General features: G+C 36.5%; 1 protein-coding gene across 3 annotated transcripts in view; it reads left to right on the top strand.

The window, feature by feature from the left end:
* Positions 1-23,615, top strand: part of LOC132203327 (uncharacterized) — a 191,775-nt gene extending 168,160 nt beyond the window's left edge. For 2 of the 3 annotated variants that reach the window (XM_059631026.1, XM_059631017.1), the window contains 5 exons: positions 7,967-8,177; positions 10,543-10,650; positions 12,106-12,233; positions 19,664-19,832; positions 22,207-23,615. In XM_059631026.1, the coding sequence (XP_059487009.1) occupies positions 7,967-8,177; positions 10,543-10,650; positions 12,106-12,233; positions 19,664-19,832; positions 22,207-22,367 (777 nt within the window). In that variant the 3' untranslated portion in view covers positions 22,368-23,615. The remainder of the gene's footprint in view (positions 1-7,966; positions 8,178-10,542; positions 10,651-12,105; positions 12,234-19,663; positions 19,833-22,206) is intronic. The other variant, XM_059631034.1, reaches the window with a different exon arrangement.
* The last annotated feature ends 602 nt before the right edge of the window (positions 23,616-24,217 follow it).

The following is a 24,217-nucleotide window of genomic DNA, read 5'->3' as shown; positions in this document are numbered from 1 at the left end:
TATATGAATGTGAAATATAAAAAATTATAAAATTTTTTAAAAAAATATCATGCACAATGTTTTCCAATAATAAATGTTAGGCAACCTGCTGCGCACGGGAGGTGTCACTGTTGCATACTTTCTAACAAACACGCTAGGAGAAAACCGAATACACTGCTCATTGTTGTGCAGCAAACATTTCGCATTATTCTCGATTTGAACAAAATTTCAACATAAAAAGCTTACAATCATAGCAATCTAATTGCACCAGGCTGTGCAGAAAATGGTGCTCAAGAACCGCAACATGGTTTCGCCAGTTTGCTCTGCAAGTTAACTCCATTAATTACTAACCAAAAGAAGTCTAGCCGAGCGAGAGCAGCATCATTAGAGTGCTAAGCAGCCTGCTCGGTAGCAGCCGGCGTCGAAATTTTGCAAGTTTCCAGCCATAACATGGCGGACGTTTAACAGAGATAAGTCTGCCGGCAAACACAGGATGGTCCCAGAGCTAGGCCTGGAAGAGCAGCTCATTCATATCTCACGATGAAGGCAAGGCAAGCCGCGCCTCAAATATTAATAAGAAAAGTCGCTTGCTACAACTAGCATTATTTGTGTAAATTTTAAATTTTAAGTTTAAAAAAAAAATTCAATCTATTCAACAAAGTACATTAGTTTTTGGAAATAACCATTATTAATTTATTTTTTTAATATCTATTTTTATAAATTTGTAGTTTTTATAAAGTTTTGTGTTTTTATTTAACCAACTTTGAAATTGATTTTTCAAAATTAAAAATTCAACAAATAAATTTATGCAATTATTTTATATAAGTCATGTGGTATGAACATGTTCTAAGTAAAATTTAAGAATTACTTGAATATATTTAGCATGGTGTACTGGCCTTTTTTAAATTAAATTCAAAATTACATCTTCCCTAACCTGAAGATATCAATTTTGCAATAATATAAATAAGTAAAGTAAAATATAATTCACTTTATTATTGGTAAGAAAAATATCATTTTGAAAGATATTCCCAAACGACAGATTCTCCCATCGACACCTCATTTTTCCAGCGACTATCGAAAGCTGCGGGTGTCAAGAGTCAAGAGTGTGTGCAAATAAGACATAAAATGAAGGGACGACTCGCCGATTGCAAGCAGAGGGAGCGTCTGTTGGGCAATGAAATTGCCGAGACAATTCGTCTCTCGTAAAAGCAGATTTGCTCCGACCCGAGCACACAAATTATTTTTGCCCCTTTTCTCTGTGCGACGCAAACAACAGTAAAGGCGGCGACGAACTGGCTGACAGCCTCTTGCTCTCGTCACAGGTGCACGCAGCTCGTGCCGGCGAAAACAATCATTAGAGCATAATTAATTTTAATTAGAAGCCGTGCTCTCGTTGTTTATTCACAGCGGCTTGTCATCATTAAATCAGGGTGCGCGAAGCTTCAAGACTTTGCGATTTGCGACACAAGCCCGTGCTGCAAAATGTTTCGCTAACAACTTTAGCGTGGGCGATTTCTCTTGCAGTTTTCCGTGCTGAGAGGAACGAAGCTTTAAATAAGAGTTTAATCCTCTTATAAGGAACGCCTAATCAAAACTTATTACCGGGCTTGATTGTTTTAACAATGAAAGGACAAATATTAATTATAGAGAAGTGCTTTGCGTGATAGTTTAATATAGTAAGTATTACCGGATTGACTTCCTTACATTTATTCTAAGGAATATGTTTTTTTTTTTTTTATTTGGCCTCTTAATTAAATTAAATTAATTCTGATAACGGTTCATTGCAACTTGAGTCAATCTTTGGTTCAAAATTAGTGAGCCAACAATTGTTTCAAATTTCAGTTTAAATTTTCAAGCACTTGATCTAGGCAAAAAAGATTGGTGGGTTTTTAGTGTCATATAATATTGAATTTTACATATATTTTTTATATCAGTTGAAAATTTCATTGCATATCTTCTAGAGCCTATAACAAGTGCCTTCTACAAAGCATTTTATTTTATGTACAGTGAAATTTCCTTGAAAATCCAATTTATTTTCCAATTCTTATTTTGAGTTTGTAAATTTTGCTATCTTACGACGATGTATGAGGTGGGTTTGTTTTTGTAAGAGAACAAGTACACTGGAAGTTTAATACGTAAAAGCAGGATTTAAGAGAGATTGCACCTGTCTCTGCCGCTTGTGCCTTATTTATCCTCCGCCACAATTTAATTTTCAACCCTCTCCAGTTGTTTGCGCAAACACGCATCATCTCTTGGCAGGCCTCTCTATTTTCCTGCAGCGTCAGAAACCGACTATGCAGCTTTGCTTCAGGATCCCATTCTTTTGGGATTTTGCAACTCTTTTGTGATTCCTCAGGATTATTATTCAGCCGGGGGTGAAGTGGATGCGCTGCACGTGCGTTTCCAAAGGCGTTTTTAGACAAAGCTCAGATTCCCAAATCGTCAGATAAAAGGATGATAGGAAAGGGCAGAAGAGGGCGAGGAAAAATGAAAATAATGCTATTTGAGAAATTTGATGGTACTTATTTAGATTTTTTATCCTAGAACCGTGACAAATTTCCAATCTCAATTATTAATAAAATCATTCTTTACACCTAGAGATATAAATATATTTTCAGGTTCATAAATAATTGAAAAATTAAACTCTTTGCTTTTTGTTTGGACTGGCGAAAATCATTCTGAAATTTAATTCAAGTCATTTACCACAGTAATCTTTTGTCACTTTTGAATCGCCAATAATATCTTATGAGAAAAGTATACTATAGTTTTATCAGAATCAATTTTAATTTTGTAAAAACCAATTAATCAATAAAATCCTTAGTTAGTTTGTAATATGACAATAAATAAATAAATGCAACCAAAATACTTGTTTTCCAAAAAATGTTTTTTTTTTACCTTTTTTTGCTTTTCTTACACTGCCCCAATGGAGAACATTGCCAAACATGGCATGTCCTTGGCCACTTAATTGGAAAGTGTGCATCGTCCTGTGCGACGCGGCTCGCTTGGCCCCGTCGACCTAAGGGGTGCATGGACGCGACCCCTGAAAAATCTGCGGTGTCTTGGCTCGTGTCCAGGGGCTCGCGCGCATCGATCCCCTGTTTTTCCACCGGCCAGCGTGCAGACGAGACGACTTTTCCAAATTGCGCTCGACGGACACTTATTTATGGAATAAATTAGCGCCGCCAGCAGACGAACCGGTGTTGCTATAATCACACACGCTGCACATCGTTGAGGGGCTCGTAAATTTGCACGGGAGGTGCCTTTTCGCACACACACTTGCCGGATTGATGGGGTTAATCAGTTTTAGCGCCCGCCTGCGCCGCGGGGCCCTTTTATTATGGCCTGCTGACAAGGCAGTAAATTTCCTAGCGGTTCATGAATTCGAATTATGCGTATATGCCTGCGAGCGAATAATGGCGAGTTTGCGAACCACACGTGGTTTTCTTGTGTGTTTGGATGTTGATCAGGTCGTCAAGGAAAAATAAGTTTGCTATAAGCTATAATTATTTGTAAGCAATATTTTATAATAAAATATTATAATAGCTAATATAAAATTGATTTTAAATATATTTATTTTCCTTTAATTAATTAATTTAAATTTTCAAACGAATTTTAACAATAACGCAATGATTTAAATTTAAAAGTTGAGAGAGAAAATAATGAACAAATGAGTAAATCATAATTTGTTTTATTAGCCGACATTAATTTAATAATTAATAATACTCATCCTGAGCAACGCGATATGAATCTAATAAATTATGATAGTACTTCACAACTATAGTCGGAACTGAAGGTTTTCTAAATCAAATAATGCTCACTTATACATTCAACTTCTTATAAAACTTAATGTGCACTGAAACTGGGTCACCATCTTTGCGTTCCCTGCCAATTAAGAAGGAAAACCTGGAAGTGCACTTGACTTTTTTCCTCTCTCTTTCCCATTTTTCGCGCAACCACCATCATCATCTTGACTTTTTTTCATCATCGTTGCCTCTCGCGCCATCCTCTCATTCAATTTCGCCCAAGCGGAGATAAGGAAGCAGAAAAGAAAATCAGCAGTTGGAGGAAATAATTTTTAACGTCCCCCTGTCCGACGCTATCTGCTCGCAGCTTTTTCATCAGACGCGCGACTCCCTTTAATAAAAAGCCCGATAATCAATGGAGAGGTGCTTGGCAAAATTGTATTTATAGCTGCAGAAATCCGCTGCTGTAAGAATAAATTCTGCTTCTCTGGCCGTTCATTGATTCTCTCGCCGGTTGAGCCTCTGGGTCTTTCAGCCGTGCTTGATGATCATTGAAAATAACCCCTGAAAAGCAGCCGCCCCGTTTCTCTCGGCGCCGTTCAATAATGAAGCTACAGTTGTTTTTCCTGGCTGCAACAACACCAACTCGCACATGTACATACATCCAAGCCCGCTCTCGACGAAGGCCGAATCAATGAAAGCGCCAGACCCTATGTACTCAGCGGCAGCACCTATTGTTTTGGCAGCCAATCCATGAACACTGCTCGAAATTTGATTCAATTGAACGTAATTTATTTATATTGCCTCCTATAATTTAAATTGAGAAATTTTAATGACATCAATTTAGAATGCATTTATGGTTTTATATTGTTTATTTACAAGGTTAGATTATTTTTTGAAATTGTTACTTTTAGTGTTTTTTATTTTATTTTTATTTTTGTATGAAATTTTTTTATTCCAAATTCAAAGCACTGTTTGTGCAATTAACATTATTATCATCATAAATGCTCATTATTTTGTCCTGCGTTTGCAAACACGTAAGCCCAGGCTTGCATTGCACGTGACAGCAAATTAAATAATCAAATAGCGATCGGACGCACACAATGTTTGATCGCTCAGTGTAAACATGTCGTGTGGAGAGAACAAAAGAATGGGTTTAATCGCGGTATGTCAGCAGATACGGTCCATTATGAACAGCAATTAATGGAGCATTCATCAAATAGTAATTAAACAAACTCGTCTGCCGAATGTGAATTAATGGTTTTTAATTATGCAGCAGAGCGAATGCAAGATCGAGTCTTTTCCTCTCAAAAGCGAAAACTATAAAATTTCCTGGTGCTGAATTTTGGACGCGGCAGTTTAACCTTAATAAAGATCTTCGTCCCGTCTTGCTTGCTCTAATTGTGTACATAATTTCGCTTTGTTTGCGCGCACAAAGTTGCGTCTCATCCTTAATTGCGAAAGGAAATGCGCTGCTTCCTAAGAGAATTGTGCCGCCCCCTCGCTTGCTTCCTCTGCCGGCACTCATTTCGCTAACGCAAATTTGTTCTTCTTTCATCAGAGTTAGTTGCAGCTTTCTGAGCTCGCACGGTGTTACACACAAGCGCCGGAGGCGCAAAAATTGCGCAAAACGGTGCTGGTTTTCGCAATCTCATAAAATCCCTAAAGCATTTTTAACCTCAGATCAATAGTAAGGTTTTTGCAAAGATGATAATAAAATTATTAAAAAGATGAGATATAATTAATTTTACTACAAAAAATTATTATTTTTACTATTAGCATTAAAAATTGTCTAGGTAATCTTGAGCATTTTGAGAAAACTTAATTAAATATTCTGAAAGCAACTATTTTATTTTTAAATTGACTGTAGATAAAAAATTTTATTTTTGCGAATTGACTATGGTATTAATTACCAAATACGAATAAATGAAAGATACTAGAGGGAAAAAATCTCCAAGTTATAGTGATAGTTTAAAAACTTATAACTAATAGCAGATGATGCCAATTACAATTGAAATATTGGGTTCTTTCATTTTTGAAAATTTCTTATTCAATGATAGAAAATGCTTTGGCATTTTCCTGTCATATAGCCTCTTATTCTATCTTTTTTTTATTTTAAAAGTAGATAATTTTGTGTCAATATTGTTTACACATGTCGCATTCAATTTTGTTCATTTTTTTTAATCAATATGGTACCACTAGAAGCAAGAATTTTGCTGAAACTTGTTAAATCAAAAAGATCTTATTCGCCGTTGTTAAAAACACATTTTTCATAGAGGAAAAAGCTGAGTTTTTATCTCAATGAGATGATCTCATCAATCTCATGAGCGACTCCTTCGGTTCACACTTTTATCTCAAAACAATTTTTTTTGGCATTTTATAATATAAAATGCCAAAAAAATTGTTTATTATATTATCCAATATTTTTTCTTATCATAAAATAAGCACTTTTTTATTCACAAATTAACGATAATCAATGTAAATTTATCAATAACCCGAAAAAAGAACGTTTTATGGTTTTTGATAACCAATTTCTGAAGATATTGCAAAATTGCTTCAAAAAATTGATCTCATTTCTCGCTTTAAAGTATTTCCTTAAAATACTGCTCACAAAATGGGAACGTATTTTTTTATCTTTTGCTAAATTTGCGGAGGTGCACATGGTGACGGGTATTTGTTTCTTTCTTTTCCCATTTCTTCTCCTAACCATAAGCCAGCCACTCCACTTCCTCGGCAATTTCCGAGAAATATTTACCGTTTTTTCCGCACCGCGACTGTTGCTCTGCTCCGCCGTCGCCGCAACAAATGTACACTTTAAAGCCGCTGCTCGCTTTTTGCACCGGCGTCACGCATTCGCCAAGTGCTTTGAAATATTCACAAAATTCCCCGTGCACGTCAACTTTGCTTCGCCTCGAGAGCTCGCAATTTCACAACGCATGACTTGTAGCAGCGACAAAGTTCAGCCATATTTTATAACCGGCTTTTGCTGCGGCGACTTTTAAACTTAAGTATATTATGTATAGCAGCCGTTTCGAGTCTAGAAACACTGGAACACTTTCCCCGACGTTGTTATTCGACAACTTTTAAACCTATTTACGCGGAAATGCAGCTTTCAAAAAAACTCATGCATTATGAATCGCACAAAAATGACGTACTTTGAACTCTGAATCGTCAATGGAGAGAGGGATGGGTTGAAAAGTTGTGAAGTTTTAGTCTGCCAGAAGTCTCGTTTGCTCAAGGTAGATTCGTTGACAACTTTGAAAAAGATAATGTAATTTACATTTTCTTTTTATTTATATAGATAGCAAAACTGACCATAAAAGGCTGCTTAAAAATAGTGTAATTTAAAGAAAAGTCAAGACGCTACATCATAGAACTATAAAATAGAAAATAAAAACAAACATTAAAACTGAATGTGAGGCTCAGTACGGCGGGTCTTTTTGATCTAGGAAATTTTAGGAAAATTCTTGCTAGTGTTGATGTCGTTTTGTCCAACAATTCCTTTCTTTTTAAATAATTGGTTTTCAACAGTTAAATATAAACAATGTTTTTGTAACAATTTGCACAAATAAACAAAAATAATAAGATATTATTTTAAATAAATGGGCTCTGAAGATTATCTAAGTTTGCTGCTCGTCGGATCTCAAATCTTTAATTTTTCCTCATTTTGTTTTCTTCAAAACAATCTTGAACTGTATTTAATATTCATTCAGCAGCTGCAAGCCCCAAAGTGACGAATTTATGTCTCTCGCAATCAGTGGAGCTCATGGGCAAACAGAGTGTGTGCGTGGGTCCCGGTTATCCCTGCAGAGCAGATAGCCGCATAAACATCTTATTTCATTATCACAAGTGGTGCGCGCACTCGACCGCTGACTGACTGCCGAGACTGCTCGGGGATAATTAGAGGGCCGAGCTCTGCCGAGAGAGAAAGTGTACCTCTCTCTGTTTCAATTACACCAGAGTGCTGCGTGCGTCCTTTTAAAGGCCCTCTCCTTATAATTTGTATAAATGTTGCTAGGGCCTTTGAGGCGGCGGCGGCGGCCGGGCGCTGAAACCACTTCAATTCGATGAAGCCCTCATGTTTTCGGCCACTCCCAATTAACATTCGAGACCCTTTGTTTCCCGAAACCTCAAACATCCCAAACTGCCGAGTTCGTATTTCGCTTGACATTTCGAAGCTGAAAATTCTCTGACGAAATGGCTATTTTTTCCCTTCTTAACGAGATTCTGGTGATTTGTTGCAGGTGTCGTGGATCAGGCACAGAGACATTCACATTCTGACCGTGGCCGGCTACACGTACACGAGCGACCAACGCTTCCAGGCCATCCATCACCGTGAGAACGACGAGTGGACACTGCAGATCAAGTGGGCCCAGAAGAGGGATGCTGGTGACTACGAGTGTCAAATCAGCACACAGCCCCACCGTAGCTATTTCGTCACTCTCAACGTCGTCGGTGAGTGCAATATTGTTTTTGCAGTTAGTTACATTTCATTGTATTTTTCTAATTGATTCCTTTTTTTTAAAAATTACGTTCAGAAACTTTTTCTAGAACAATTATTGTTAAAAATAATATTATAAGAGGCCTAAAGTTTTAAATTAAATTCTCAAAAATTAGTAGCAAAAGATATTAAGTCTTTTTGAAATAACAAATTATGTAAAATATAATTAAATTAAATATTTAAATTTTATATTTTCTATTTGAAGTGTGTTCCATGGAAATTTTAAATTAAATTTGATTTTTTTCCTTTCGTATAATTATTTCAAATAAAGTAAGAGCACTTCCTCACTTTTGAGGGTGTCGGATTTCAAAGGAAAGCGCACAGTGAGTGAAATTTGTAATTTGATGCAGTGTTGAGGGCCAACGAGATGAGCTTGTGTCAGGCGCCTGTTGAATTTTTAACAAACCTCTGTCTAAACTCTGCACTTTTTCTTTGAACTTCAAGAGTGGTGCAAAAATCAACCTGCTTGTGCAGCGAGCGAGTGAAGCCTGGAATTTTAATAATTTGCACATCGCTAGGTCTGCAGCTTTTTTACAGCACCGCTTACAACTTCTTTGATGCATAATTTTTCCCACAAACTTTTTTCCAGCTCGAAAGAAAACAAATATTTTTCAAAGCTGCTTGTATTTTTCCTGCTCGGCCCAACCCCTTTTTGTTAGGAACACGTAGGGAGCAGCAAAAAGACCTAAATGGATCACCGACACTTAACCCCTTCCTGATCAAAAGCGATTCAGCAAGAAATTAAAGTGCCGGATAATTATTTTGGAAGGGCTCGTTTCGCCAGATCGTCTCGCCTGCCCCAGCCTTGCCGGCCAATCCGATAGGGCGGAAAACTCATTTACACGACACGACCCTCGCAGCAGAGAGAGAGAGAGCATAATGCACGTCAGATGCATGATTCGCCCACCCCCTCACGTTCCTCGCCCTCGGCTGGAGCCTGGAGCCAGAGATGTGGCGGCTCAGTCTCTTAAACAGACCAGGATAATGGCCCTACATGGATAATTAACAAAGTCGAGCGGTTACAAATTTAAGCTGCTTATCTCGGCCTCTCCGTACCATTAATCGCCTTCGCCAAATGAACAGCAGATTAACCCACATTTAAACAAAGCATCTCCATGATAATTGAGAATAGAGAAATATGTTAACAAAAATATTTTGTAATTTAAAATTTACAAAATAAACTAAAATTTACTATTAAAGACATTTTAATTATTTAATAAAACAAAAATTTAATTTTTTAATTTAATGACATTAAAATAAATTTATTTGTTTTAAGTAAATACGATCAAATTAAAATTTCATAAATAAAATTTTGAAACCAACAAAACTGAAATATATTATCATAAAATTATTCATTAAATTATAACAACATGTGGGTTTTTAATATGTATTATTAATTCCACCAAGAATATTTTCCAGATAGTACAATTGTTTTAGCTCAATATTCTGAAAATTATTGAAGAACTTATTATGAGGTTTTAAGTAGCGATTATAATTAAAGCAATATATACTCATTTCAAGATTCAAGAGCTTTTGTTATTCACTAAGAGATTTTTTTCATTATTTAAGATAATCACAATAATGATCACATATAAATTATCCGCTGTGACATGTCTCAGTTTACCTGATTGCAAAATTTCACCATACCAATAGCACATCCATTAAGGAAATGCATGCGAACTTTCCTCTTCAATTCGTCCGTTTTACTCCCTCGCAAACTCTCAAAATCGGGACTTGGAAAACTCCATTCGCTGTGTAGCTGCACACATAAATTATAAACTCCTCTCGCGAGTGATAAAGTGAATGGCGGAGAGGACTTACATTTGAGCTCTCTGCTTTATTGTTTAGCTGGTGCGCGAAACGATTATTGAATTACGAGCGGCAGAGGCTGTGATATATCTGGTAATTGATTACAATGTGCAGCGAGAGCAGGGGATGCGCGAAACTCCTCCTCTGTGTGTTCCTTGAAGTTTGCGTTTTAAACTATTCTCATTTAAGTCATGTCAGTGTCAATGTGCATCCAACAAAGTTTGTCTTCTTCTTCTTCTCCTCCTCCGCGAGTAGATTTGCATGTTCTCAACTTTGCTGCTGGTAATCGCTCTCGATTTTGCCGCCGCGTCGCTCCCTATAAGTAATCTCTCTCTCTCTCTCTCTATGTGTTGCAAAACAATTATTGTTCGAGTAACAAAGGCTTTGTGTGGAGCGTAATTAATAAACAAAAAGTCATCGCCCCGCGTCGCTGGCTGAACACGCGCCGCCTTTTTGTGTGTGTGTGTCGTGTTTGACAAAACACACCGTCACGTGCGCTGTCTGTTGCAGATGGATTTTACAAAGACTCGGAGCACCAACACCAGCAGCTTAATCCGCCCCACGCCTACAAACGACCCTCGTTCTATGACGACCTGAACTTAATGTATCGCGATCAAGGTCACTCTCTGGACTTTCACAGATTGCTCTAGTTTTGCTAAACTTGCTCTGAATGGGTTTGCCCTAACAGCATTCGCTTTACCCTCGCCATCTTGCCGTTTATGGTCATTTCACTAATCCTCTGACATACTAACGCATTGACAAATTGAGCCAAGTTTTAAGGGTCTCTTAAGTCTTTGGTCACCCGTTATGGATTTGAAAGTAATTTGTATGCATTAATTCAAAATCAAAAAGTACGATCAAAAAATAAATTTCTAAATTTTAAAAGTAATAATTCCTTACAGTAACTTCAAAGATACAGCTGAGACATAAATAAAAATTTGAATAAAAAAAATTATTACAATAATAATTTTACCGTTATATCTTTTTATATTTTTTCACATTTTTAATATGTCTTATTTAATTTAATTTAATTTAATTAACGTTCATTATATTTTCATTTTTAATTGTTCATTTTATAAATTAAGTCACAAAATGCTTTTAATGCATCTTACTACATAAATGTTTAAAAATTAATTGTCACTGTTCACTTCAAATCTGATGGATCATCAGATTATTTTAAAAATAAAATTAAAATTGTAATATACCAGTAGGTCAAATTGATGCAATATAATATAAAATACTATTCTATAATTAAAATGATCACGACATGACCAGAAAGAATAGACAGGCGATTGAAAGTTAGAGAACCCAACCGACGACCCACAGTCCCTCTTCTAACTGCCAAAGGATGCGGACATTGGGTCAAAGAAAAAAGTTATAGGTCCTCTTTTCCACATCTGTAGCTACTTTTCTGGGTTAGGGTTGTGCGGGTTTGCATTTGTATGTATGTTCGAGAGAGCAGCAAAAAGAGAAAGAGCAGGAAAGAATAAGTTTTATTTCAGGCGGAAAATTTTCATCTCGAATCAAAGTCTTCTCTTGCCCTTTGTGTGCGAGTGTGTTTTGCATGAATATGTGGGGCACTGGGCCCGTACATCTCTCTCGTTGTATAAAATTCCGCAACTTTTTTCCAATCCGCCTGCTCTGCCGCCGCCGCCGCTTCGCTTCTTTATGATGAACTCCCTTGCAAAATAAATATGTGCTGCCTTTGGCTGGAATTCTGTGTCATTACGCGAACAGCAGCGGCACTCGCGCGCGCACTTTACTTTTACGACAAGAGGAAGCAGCGTTTTAAGAACTACTCGAAAATGCGAGGCATTTTGCTTTTCCACGACTCGCCCGCCTTCCCTTTGATCGCCCTGCGAGAATTTCTCTCTTCTCGGCTTGTTAGCCGCGCCGTTACGACACTCGGCAAACTGTGATTTTTATGTTCCCTGCCAGGTTTTGAGATTGTATGAATTTTGAAATTTTAATGCACACATTTGAATTCAACGCTTTTTGGAAATGAAATTACTAATTCTTTGAATGTCTGCAGAATAAGGTGTATATTTTAATGCATTCCCTTTTATGTTCCAGTGCCCACTGCGCACATTTTAGGGGCGCCCGACTTGCACGTGGACAAAGGCAGCACAATCAACCTCACTTGCATCATCAAATACAGCCCTGAACCACCTGCTTACATATTTTGGTATCACCACGATGAGGTAAGGAAGAATTTTTTTTTCATTTTTATTAAAAGAGATTCAAAAAATTATTAATTTATAAATTGAGATTTTAATTTTTGGTTATAAAAGACATTATATTGATTTTCTTAATTGTCAAAAGGAAAATAATGTTTTAAGCCGAGATAATACCATTGCAATACTTTTTCATACACAATTAAATCTAGATAAATTCACAATTTTCTAAACCAAACAATTGAAATTGTTGATAATAGTGGTGGATGAATCAGTTTGAAATTAATTTAAAAATATAAAATTCTTTTCAATGTTCACTCTCAAATTTTAAAGAAATTTTTTCCAATGTCTCATTCTCTCTGTTTTCACATACCCTGCCCCAAAATTAAAATATCAATGTCAGATTTACACCACTTGGTGGTTGCAGGACTCTATTTTACGCCGATACTTGTTTTCTTTAATAAATTTATTTTCAATAACAATCAACCATGAATATAATACTAAAAAAATATCTTCATTGCACAAATCTGGATAAAAATAGATCAGATTTTTCAATCCATTAAGTGCACATCGCATCAACTCTTGCATAAAATAAGTATATTGCCGGACTGGAGAGAGAAAAAGAGCAGCGAGCGCAAAATTGTGCTTTTGCCGGCAATCGCTGGCTGCCGGGAACAAAGCTTTGAAGATCTCGTATGTAATATTGCGCCGTCGCCACTCTATCTGCCTTATCTGTCGGCGGCGGTCTCTTTCGCAATATATGAAGTGCACAAAGGCGCATCGCAAACAATATTAAACGCGGCTGCTACAATTATGTAAAGGGGCGGCGCGGCGCCGAGCGAGCTGCGCTTTTTGCGTGCTGCGCGTGTGTGCATTTTGCGGCAAAGTGCCACTTTACGAGCGAAGTGCAGTCAGCTCGCTACATGTATGTTCTGCAATAAGAGGAGCTCACGTCGTGCAGACAAACGCTGACCCAGTTGTCGCCGATCCGTCCGAGAGAGATGACGAGATGATAGCAAGGCTCATGCAAGGCTAATGTCCCGACAACATCCAATTTGGGCTGGACGATAAGAGCCAAGAGCAGATCAGCTGCACTTACTTAGGCCTGCCGCTGCAACACGAGGCTCATCCTCTTGATGCCACGACGAGTCCTTGTCAGTAGTCGTTTGCATCCGAGATTGTCACACTTTCTTAGCTGAAGAGAAATTTTATCCTAAAATGCAAGAGGATTAACTTGATTTAATGAATTCGCTCTAAAGTAATGCTAATGTTATAGACGCAAATAGATTCATAATTCAGAAAATGGGGACGCTATTGGATTTCTAGCCGGTTAATGGAATAATTAAGGTTCGCTCGGTTTAATTCTTTTTTTTTCAGGATTTTAATTTTATGACCATTGCTTTTTGTGATTATTTCCGTTCTCCCTTTTTTTCGGGTGGTTATTTTTTAAACTGTTGCGGGACATTTGTATCAGTATAAAAATCAGTTTTATAGTTTCTTAATTACATTGTGATTTGTTTTGTAATAAAAAATACAAATGGTCATTTATTTTGGGATTATAAACGATATTTGTAAACCAGGACAAGAAATCCTTATTTTCCTTTCACTTTTGTTGAACATTTTTCGTATTATATTTAGCAGAAGGCAAAACTATGTAATGGCAATATTAGATTTTTTCCTCCAAATAACTGTTTTACAAGTAAATTTTTAAATTAACATATTTCTTTTTTAGTTTTGCAGCATTGTTAGGGAAGAAAGAAAAAAACAACAAATTATATTATTATAATTCAAAAAATCTCTTTTGAAAAGAAAATAATAATAAAAAAAAACGTAAAAATTGACTTTAAAAGATTTAAAGAACACAGTTATTTTTATCCATTTCTCATGGACACGACGCCGTGAATAAAATTTATCTTCCACGTTCAAAGAGACTTCAGAAATTCATAAGCTGATCTCTCCAGAAGAAAACTCTTAGAAGTTTGTTGTAAAACTTTAGAAGCGAAGCCCGTGAAATGAAAATAAATCCGTCTTGCAATTAGCCCTGCAGGCACACTAAGCATTATTTTAGTGTCGGAACCTTACTGGAAATTGACTGGCAAATTGAAATTCTGGCCGGCAACACCAATCTCGTCTTTGCAGAGCTGCCGAGACGCTCGCGCCAGTCCAATTTTGGAGATTAAAATGTTTGTTCGCGTCGCGCAAAGACGTTAATTTAATTGCCGTTGAATTATATTTAATTGGGGGAGGCGGATGCAAGACTTGAGCGAGTGGAAAGGCAAATTGCCTGCGCGCACGGATGAGACTCCGCCGCCGCCGCCGCCAGAGCTGCATGGTAATTGTTATTGTTTCGGCGAACAGCCTCGTCGTTGTGTTTAATTGAACCTCTTAGCGCCTCGTCGTTATTATTCCATTGTAAATATTTGCCTCGCCTTCCTTCCAGCTCACCCCGTTTGTTCGACGCGCGACCGATTTTGTTTCTCTTTTTTGTGTGTCGCACGCCCCGTCGCGTTTGAATGACGAAGCAATTAATTTGCATCACGTCGTCTTTTCAGGCTCCGATCGAGCGCGGCTTCATTTCCATTTTCCGCATGCGAGCCTCTGCCGGCTAATTTTCTGCCCCGTGGCTTTTTCTTTCTTGATGCGATCGACAAGACCGGGCGACGCTTGTCGCAAAAAAATCTGCTTTGTCAACCAGCGTGCCTAATTTCCTTCCGATGTAAGTGGAGTTGGGTTAAGAGGGAAAAAATCCTCTTTGTGAAGTGCCTGTGTCACTTAATTAATTTAAATAAGAAGATGCCGATATATACCAGCGATTAATTTTCCAGCAAATTTACCTCATTAAATATTTTAATTTTAGTGAAATTAGTAATATTATTAAAAAATTATTAAATTATATTCTTTTGTATCATTGATGATCCATCAAGCGTTTAAGTTTATATCTGGTTAGGTCGATTGTAATACCCACATCTTGGAGCTCAAATTTTTGACAGACTTTTGAGGGGAGACAATTATAGTTTTTTCTTTTGTTTAAAATCTTTCAAATATTATACAAACTCTTAAAATTCTTTGTATACAAGTAATCAGCAAAAATGTTAAATATCACATATGTTAAAGGAAATTTCTTTTCGTTTTGTAATAACTTTTAATTCACTCTATTTAATTTTTTACATCAATTAAGTATATTGTTTTATCGATTAAGAAATAATTGCTAAAAAAAATAATTGTTTCTTTGTTGGAGAAGACTGCGACTGCACCACTAAAAGCAAAATTTTTGTGCAAATTTAAAAACAGGATTTAAATTTGTTGCAAAAGAAATAAATAAAGGAAAAGTGTCACCAAAACGCTACCTTTGGTTTGCGGTTACTAAAAAATATTGGATTTAGGTGCAAATTAAAAAAAAAGTGAAAGGAGAATCTATTAAAAATTAAAAGGATTATTGTAATCAGTTTGTAAAAATAAGAATGCAGAAATTTATGTAGCAATGGAATAAATCAGCAGCTTCGCATTGCTATTTTCACTTTGTTTTCAAGAACAATAAACCCAAAGGACTCTTTTTTTGCAAATTAGCAACCTGAAGAATAATTTTTTTTTTTTCAAATAAAAAATTATCTTCTCCCGTGACACAATGTTTTAAATCTTAGTTCTTAAAAGTATTTTAAATGCTGCTTTTTAAACGTTTATTGAATTAAAAAGGATGATTGCAACAAAACAAAAATCACCTGAATAAATACCAGTTTGTTTCCTTGTGTGTGTCGCAGCATTTGTAGCCCTTGCAGGCATTGTGAGCAACAGCTGAAGCAGATTACTCAATTAATTCCATTTGACACGACAAACTTTTGTGTCGATGCGGACACACGAAATCGTAGAGCACCCGAGGGCTTTTAATTTTGCAAATGGTGAACACACGCATTTTCCTGCCGGTGGTGGAGCGAGCGAGAGTCCTTTATGTTGCCAGGCGACCCGAGGCGAGAGAGCGAAATTCGGTGTGCGCTGCATCTCCGCTTTGGATTTATGAATATAATTTCATCACGGCGCCATGAATATGAAAATAAATGACTTTGACTTTTTTCAGTCTGGTTTTTTTACGACGCCAGGGTAAATAACTCTGCTACACTAACACTGGGCCACACGCTGCGGAAATTGTTTGGCCCTTTTTGCGGCCGACAAAGAAAAAAGGAAGGACTTGGAGGCAAATAAAAGTCGCCTCCTCTTTATTCTCCTTCCCTTCTTATAAATTTAACCCGGCAGCGGACCGGACCACCGCAAACGGATAGAAAAGTGTGTGCAGGGGACAGCCAGGCGAAAAGAGATTTTGACAATCGACTGCTTTTCTCTCCATTGACAGGCGCTTTTGTGAGTGATATTATTTGGTGGCTCGGCGAATAAAACCGGCCAAATTTTGGCAGGACCCTCTAAGTGCGACGCCACAATGCACCTGTCTATCCGCGCTCCATTTTCTCCGGCGCAGGGACAAATATTTGCCAGGCTCCTGTGCAAAAAGGCTGGTCTCGTCAAAAGAACGCGTCACAACCACCAAACGTTGGAAAGGAAGTTTTAAAGGAAATCTATTGGACCATTGTGCTGGTGCTTTATATATGAAAAGGGTGCTAAAGATTATTTATTCAAGTGTCATTGTGTTAAAAGGTTTATTTTTTACATTAACTTCGTCTTGTGATTCTGTGCTGAATAAGTGGCAATTTCAGACGAGTACGCTACACAGATTTTTGGCATAAAAACTTTGTTCGGCTGGCTTTGGAGTATTAATGACCACTTTATTGATTATATAATTTTTCTTTGGAAAATGTGTGATAAATAGGGTTCAAAAATTTTTAATTATGTAGGTCCTATCAGCAATCAAAAATTACATTTTCATCAATTTTTATTGTAACAGAGTGTAAATTTATGACATATTAATTTATATTTGAGCTTACCATTAACTTATAACTTGTCTAATTTTTAATTTTTTCTATATTATTTCCTAAATTTAACAAAAATTTGATGTTTTAAGAAACAAAAAAATAATTATCTATTATTAAATTTAAATAAATTGTTAAAAATAAACATTAATAGAACAGAAATACAACAAACTTAATTGTAATATTCCAAACAAATTTAATATTATATTATCTATTATGTGCATATTTTTATCAATAATAAATTGATTCTATTTCATTATGATTGAGCTGCACGTTTTGGTGTAATCATTGTGTTAACTTATTGTGCTTCTGAAACAGCAATTTGAGGATATTCCTTCAAAATCAAATTCTCAGCGAAGTCACTTTTCTTCCTTAAATACATTTATGTACTTGAGCCGCTTCATTAGAGGGCGACTGACATGATCCTTTTTACCAAAAGCAAGCTCTTTTTTTCTTGGAAAGCAGAGACGCATAAAAAATAACAAAATATTATAAACAAGAAGTAAGAACAGCCTGCTATATTCGTCCTCTTTCGGCGACTCTACTTATTAGTGCGTGCGCGACCTCATTAAAATCTTCGGTTGCGCCAAAAATAATTGGAAAGGCGAGCTTTCAGAGATTTGCTGACGTTGACTTCTCAAAAAAAAAGTAAAAGTCGCACACAATTATCAATCATTTGGTGAAAAATTATTAACCAACATGAGATTTTCCCAATGAATAAAAGCATTATTTGCTGTAAAAACCTAATTTATAATTTAATTTGCAAACTTTTTTCTTTTTCCTCATTGAGCGTTTCAATCCTGTAGGGAAAGTTTTCATAATTCGCCGAATAATTAGAGCACCTTCTGAATTTTTGCTTGTTAATTTGGCAGGCAGGAGAACAGGGGGCACCTGCTGAACTTTTAACGATCAAACGCCAAGATTACACGCAGGGCAGGCAAAGGACCAATTAAGCAGAGGGTCCTGGGTGGAACAAGCGACCGCCCACTCGCCCGGCGGCTTAATTAATTACCCTTGTTTACAAGCAGGACTCGCGCAGGCTCTGATAATTATGATGTACTACTGGAGGTGCTCTCGGATGCCCACACACACCAAATCTAACCCGTTCTCTCTGTGAATAGATCCCATATCACAGCCGCCCGCCCGCCCGCCCGCTTTCCGTGTACCTATGTGTAATGGATTGCCGGGGCTCTTTTGTTTGCACATCCCGGCCGCAGTGTAAAACGTGTTGCTGCCCGGCCGGCGTCAGCACTATTTTCGATTGGAAAAGTAGATTGCTTAGTTAGACGGGCGCGCACAGCGGCACAGCATCGTGTGTGTGTTAATCGAATCGCGCATCAAAGTTGCGGCTGACAATTTGATTGATTTATCCGCGGCTGCTCGCTCGCTCTGCTTTTGTTCTTTCCGTTCGGTGACTATTGAAACTCACACGTCATCAGTCACCGCCGAATTCGATTCAGTCAATTCGCCACTAAGTAGGCTTAGCAGTAATTAAGAAAAGATGCGAGGTGAAAATACATTAGAGCCAAATTTATATATGTACTTGTTACATCAAATGTGAACTTATTGTTAGGTCAGGGGCTGATTGTCAATGAAATTAAGTTATAATTTAAAAATTTAGAGAACCTTTAAAGTTGAATAAGAAAAATTATTTTTGGTTGAGATCACAGCGGGACCTCTGTTCTCATCAGTATCATATTTTTAATAATCGATAATCGTACATTGGTGAAACAAGTCATTTTGATTTTAAATGCGTTAGTCTGTGTGAAACAAGTAAGACCTCTTGTTTCAGCATTATATTTTGAAATTTTTAGTTACTATTTTAATTGATGTGAAGGTTTCACCATCAGTGTCTTTATAAATAGATAACGCAATTTTTAGAGCTCTTTCAAAAATTAATTCCTGAAACTGCTTTACTCCTTACAACACAAACAAAGACATCACTATACACTAATTAGAACAGAAAAAACACACGCACACAAAATTAGAATAAAAAAGGTCCAACATAATAATTTCTTTAATCATAATAATGCATCATTATACTCCTATAACAGCCATGAAGCAAGTAATTTTTATCAACCATTCAATCATCTGTTCTGGTTTTCAACTGCTTAAAATATATTAATTTACAACATTTTTAATCAAAAGTTGTTGTGCATTTTTACATTAAAGAGTATTTTAAAAATAATATTAAAAAAATGTAAAATTGGATCAATTTAATTATAATTTTTTGTAGAGAAAATTCTAAAAAAATTTAAGCAAATAAATAAGGAATAAAAAGACACATTTAATTCAATTATAATGTAAATTTATTTGAAGAAATTTGCACTCAAAATGATGATCATGGAAAAGCCCAACATCTTCATTTCCATACAAAATGTAAATTATTATTTTTACCTATCTATGATCTATGTGTTAATTTTTGGTAGATATATAATTTAATTTTAAAAGCTTGCAGATAATGGTTTTCTCCATTTAGCATTTTATGGTATACACTCTTTGCAGATTGTTAATGTGCACGTGTTTTGCTGGTGCTTTTAGGTGATCAGCTACGACTCGCAGCGAGGCGGAGTGAGCGTCATCACCGAAAAAGGCGACGTGACAACCAGTTACCTTCTCATCCAACACGCCGAGCTGACAGACTCCGGAAAGTACTCGTGCAGTCCGTCAAACGCTGATGTTGCCAGTGTTCGAGTTCACGTGCTCAATGGTGAGGAAAAAACAATTACTTACCCCTGCCTGCCTCTCGCAAGGACCGTAAAAATCCCCGTCCGCCGTAATTTACGGCGTGACTGACAAAATTTTGAGAGACGCGCCTTTAAATTGCTGCAAATTGGAGCGGTTATCTTTCAACTTATTGGATATTGATTCGGAGAGGTGATAACTTTCCATCAAAATGACAGCGGAAATACGAGCAAATCAATAACTGGGGAAATTGCGCCGAAATTTATCACCGCACATTTTTCATTCCATAAATTTTTGAGCCAAATAAATCCTTTCGCGCGCGCAACGGAAACAAACAAAAGTTTGCGGTGCACGCGAAAGCTAACCAACCAAATTACGCACCGCAAAACAGCATATAATTCAAACATTCGCGATCGGTTGAGTGCAAAAATGGCGATAAATTCCTCCGGTGGAAGGACAGTGATAAATAGCCCTTTTTGCCCACTCGTCTCTCTTTTTCTTTCTCTCTCTCCTTTTTCAAAAGACACCCTGCTCGTGTTCTCTATTCTTTTGACGTTGCAAATAGTTGATTCCCTTTTCTATCTCTCTGTCTTTTTTTGCCATTATTGCCATTCTCTCGCCTGCGCCGCCATTTATTTCCAACATCCTCGCGTTATTTACAGCCGGCAGGTGAAACGGCAATAAAAAATGAAACGAATTTTAACCAGGCGGCGCGAGTGTATTGGCTGTGCGAATTTACATCTGGTTGATTAATGGCCGAGAAGGTGGTACGTGGTACCAAAAAGGTGGCGTGAAAATGTTTTTCGCTCAATCACGCCAATAAATTAATACAAAAAGTTGCTATTTATAGTTTTTAATTCTGATAAAATATATTAATAATTTTACCTGGATATTATTTTTTAGTTCTGCGTAGTATTTAAAGAGCAAAAATTAAACGAATGATGATCAATTTTTTAAACTCCTTGAAAATAATTATTTTATTAAGAAATTTTATTTAGCTCAATTTGAACTCCGCTATTGCCCAATTATTTTAAGCCAAACTTTTCATTGGTTCCCTTTCATAACTAAACATCAGCAAAAAAATGCAAAAAATCATAGAACTCATCAAGCATTGCCGAGTTTCATCTCTACAAAAAATAATTAATTAATTTCATCTTTAGTATTCTCATTGAAATTACCATAAAAAGACGATTTATAACCAGTTTCTATATCTATAACTATCAACGTTATTTGTGGTGAAATGAAACTTGCAATTAATGGAGTGTTCATATTATTTGTTGAATTGAAATTTAGCAGATTTGTTTTCTCAACAGTAAAAAATGTGCATCATTCATAAAATGTTGTGAAATTAATCTTATTGTTAGGCCTACCAGACGATTTTACAGTAAAATGGTTTACATAGAACTTATTGCTTATATGTACACCATATTTTTACCATTTCACTTTTAATAATTTAGGACATTAAAATTGATTAAAGAAAATTTTTGCAGCTTTCAAGATGTAAAAAAAAAAATTGCAAGAAATTGCTTCAAAATAAATTTTTCATTATTTTTATGAGATAAAAATCAATTTCTGACTTTCATTCAGCTTGAGGTTTTGGAGTCTAAATTTCAGTAGCTGGTCGATATTAGGCGTCTCTTTTCTGATGCAAATGGGGCTGATGGCGGTTGATAAAAGCGATCGAAAATAGTCACCCTATTTGCCAAGCCTTTATGAAAATGCAGATTGGACCGGCCGGGGCGGTGGCGGCGTTTTGTTCGCGCGTGTTTGTGGCATCCGCGCTTCTTTCCCTCTGATAAAAACACATGCACACACAATACAGCACAACGTGATTCCACCGCGCCTTTGTTATTTAACCGAGCGTTCCTCCATCCCAACTCGACCGTGGAATTAATTTCGGACTAAACACTAGAGTTTTGGGGTGGCGCAATCCGCCCGCGACTTGCAGTTTCCACATTGAAGAGTGCAAATTTATTTTGTGCGTTCACAACTTTTGAATTATAAAAATATTACACTATCACTATATTTGTTAAAATGTTTGATGCCTTATTGGATATTTCATTTTTTTAAGTCAATATTTAGACGTGCATTTTTAGTATTTATTTTTATAATGGCAATTTATTTATAAAAATAATTTAAAACAATTTTCACTTATATGTTTGCTTCTCAAGAGCACATGATTTGTAAAAAGGTTATGTAGTACTAAAAAAATACTTCTCTTATTATCTAATTTAAAGATTCTGAAAAGGAGGGTTAATAATTTTTTTTTTCAATTTCTAAAATATGAAAAGGCATAATATAAAGAGCATACAATTTTGATACAAATAGTAAATAATTTATTCATAATTGAGCAAAACGTTGATTATGTAATAATTCATATTTTTTATTTTAATTCTCAGGAGAGCGGCCAGCCGCAATGCAGACGGGCTCGGCGGGACTGTCTAACAGCTCGGTGAACGTGGTTGTGCTGATGGTGGTGTGCCTGGTGCACTCGCTCGTGTCCGAGTCGCTTTTGCTGAGCATCGCAGGTCGACGGCGGCTCTCGTTGACCAACAGGTAATCAACAACCGAGAGTGATAGCCAAGGACATGAGGACAATGCCAATCGCCCCACCGCGATTCTATTTTTTACCAAATAAGAAGACTTGATTGTTTCTACCAAAAGGAAGTGACGGGGGAATGAAAGGGAGTGAAATAAATTGAAATTCTTGCCCTGGCGACGGAGGGGCTTCATTTCAAAAGAAAGACATGTGCCATTTAAAAACGCAGTGTTTTGTTATATGGCTACGGAAATTATATGAAAAAAAAAACTGGAATTATTCATGTAAACTAAAAACTTCATCTCAAGACTATCTGTGTGTGCGAGAAGATTTATGTATAAAATTATTGAGGTAAATTATATGAATTTGTGCGAATGATTTTAGGCAGGAATATGTGCGTGAGTGATTCATGTGCGTGATCAAAATACTGTGACAGTTGTGCAAATAAAAAAAACACTAGTCAATCAATGTTGGGGAGAAAATTCGTTTTCCACAGAGAAAATGGGTTAAGTGAAACTTCACATTCTTGGAAATTTAGTTGTCGCCACTTAGAAATTTTGGCCACCAAATGGAGGGATTGTCAGTACATCAAATTCAAAAGAAACTTCATGTTAAAGCAATTATTGCTTAAATTAAGAATATGTTATCGCCAGAAAATTTGAAAATATTTTGTCATTTTATTGCTCAAGTCAAACTCTCCAGCTATCCCCATTTTGGTGTGCCACATAAAATTGCAAATCAGACAATTATTTTGTACCTGTTAAACTAACCTGAAGGTGTGTGGGTGCTGATCGAACTTTACGGACAAATAAAAAAAAATCATACAGAGTGACAAGAAGCAAGAATAAGTTCTCCGTTCCTTTCAACTTCAACAATATGAATTCACAAAGCGTGGAGGCGAGATTTCCTTCCGCCACCGGGTGAAACTTTGGAAAGCAAATTTGTGCCACTTGTATAAAAAAAACCAAATCCCACTTTTCGATGAGGACAAACGAGAAAAAATTACGCTGTCGTGTATAAAAAAGAAAGGGGAATAATATCTCTGTAGTTTTTAACTGTTGGCCCTCCTACCACCCCACTCTCCTTTCCATAACTTTTTTATAAACCTGGTGTCCATCTCTGACGAGGAAAAAGAAGAAGATCGACCGACCGACCGAGCGCAGTAACGACGCTGAAGAGAACAAAAAAAAAAAATACCAAGGGTTGAGAAAGAATGCTTGAAAAGTGTAATACCTTTATGTCGACGTTATACCAAGAAAAACTACTGTTCTGTTGTTCAAAGCTAACGCGTTTTATTATTGCCCCCGCCTATCCCCACTTGTTCTCCGGCAAAGTTCGCCGCAATTTCTGCAGATCCCCGCGCTGCAATTTCTTTTCCAGCGATAAAGTAAAACAGCGCAGGTTAGTTTTAAGACGAAGCGGCAGAGAGCAAAGCATTAGCAAGCACTTAGTCGAATGAAGCATTAATCTTGCAACTATGAGAAAATCCACCTCGAGTCAACTAATACTGATCTACACTTGGGCAGTGATAAACATTTATTATATTATTTTGTTCATCTCGGTCAATATTCAAGAATTATTCTATTAAATTGAATTTGGAGAAAAGAAGCCTGCGCGTGAAAGTTGTCTTGCAATCAGACTTGGAAAGGTGTTTCATATTTTTTTTTTTAAATTAATTTAGATATCCCTGGATGAAATAAGAAAATCTTATTGTAAAAAACATTAAGTATGACAGTTTGAAATTGAATGGAAATATATCTTTTGGCAATCATGTTTGTAAGAAAAAGGGCTTGCTTGCATGCAATTATGTTAAGAAGACAATAATTTTGCAAAATAACAAGAACTGCTGTCTGCCGTTCATTAAGGAAGAG

The sequence above is a fragment of the Neocloeon triangulifer genome, unplaced genomic scaffold, assembly GCF_031216515.1.
Source record: "Neocloeon triangulifer isolate White Clay Creek 2 clone unplaced genomic scaffold, ASM3121651v1 ptg000002l, whole genome shotgun sequence".
NCBI lineage: Eukaryota > Metazoa > Arthropoda > Insecta > Ephemeroptera > Baetidae > Neocloeon > Neocloeon triangulifer.
This window is presented reverse-complemented; position numbering and strand designations above follow the sequence as displayed.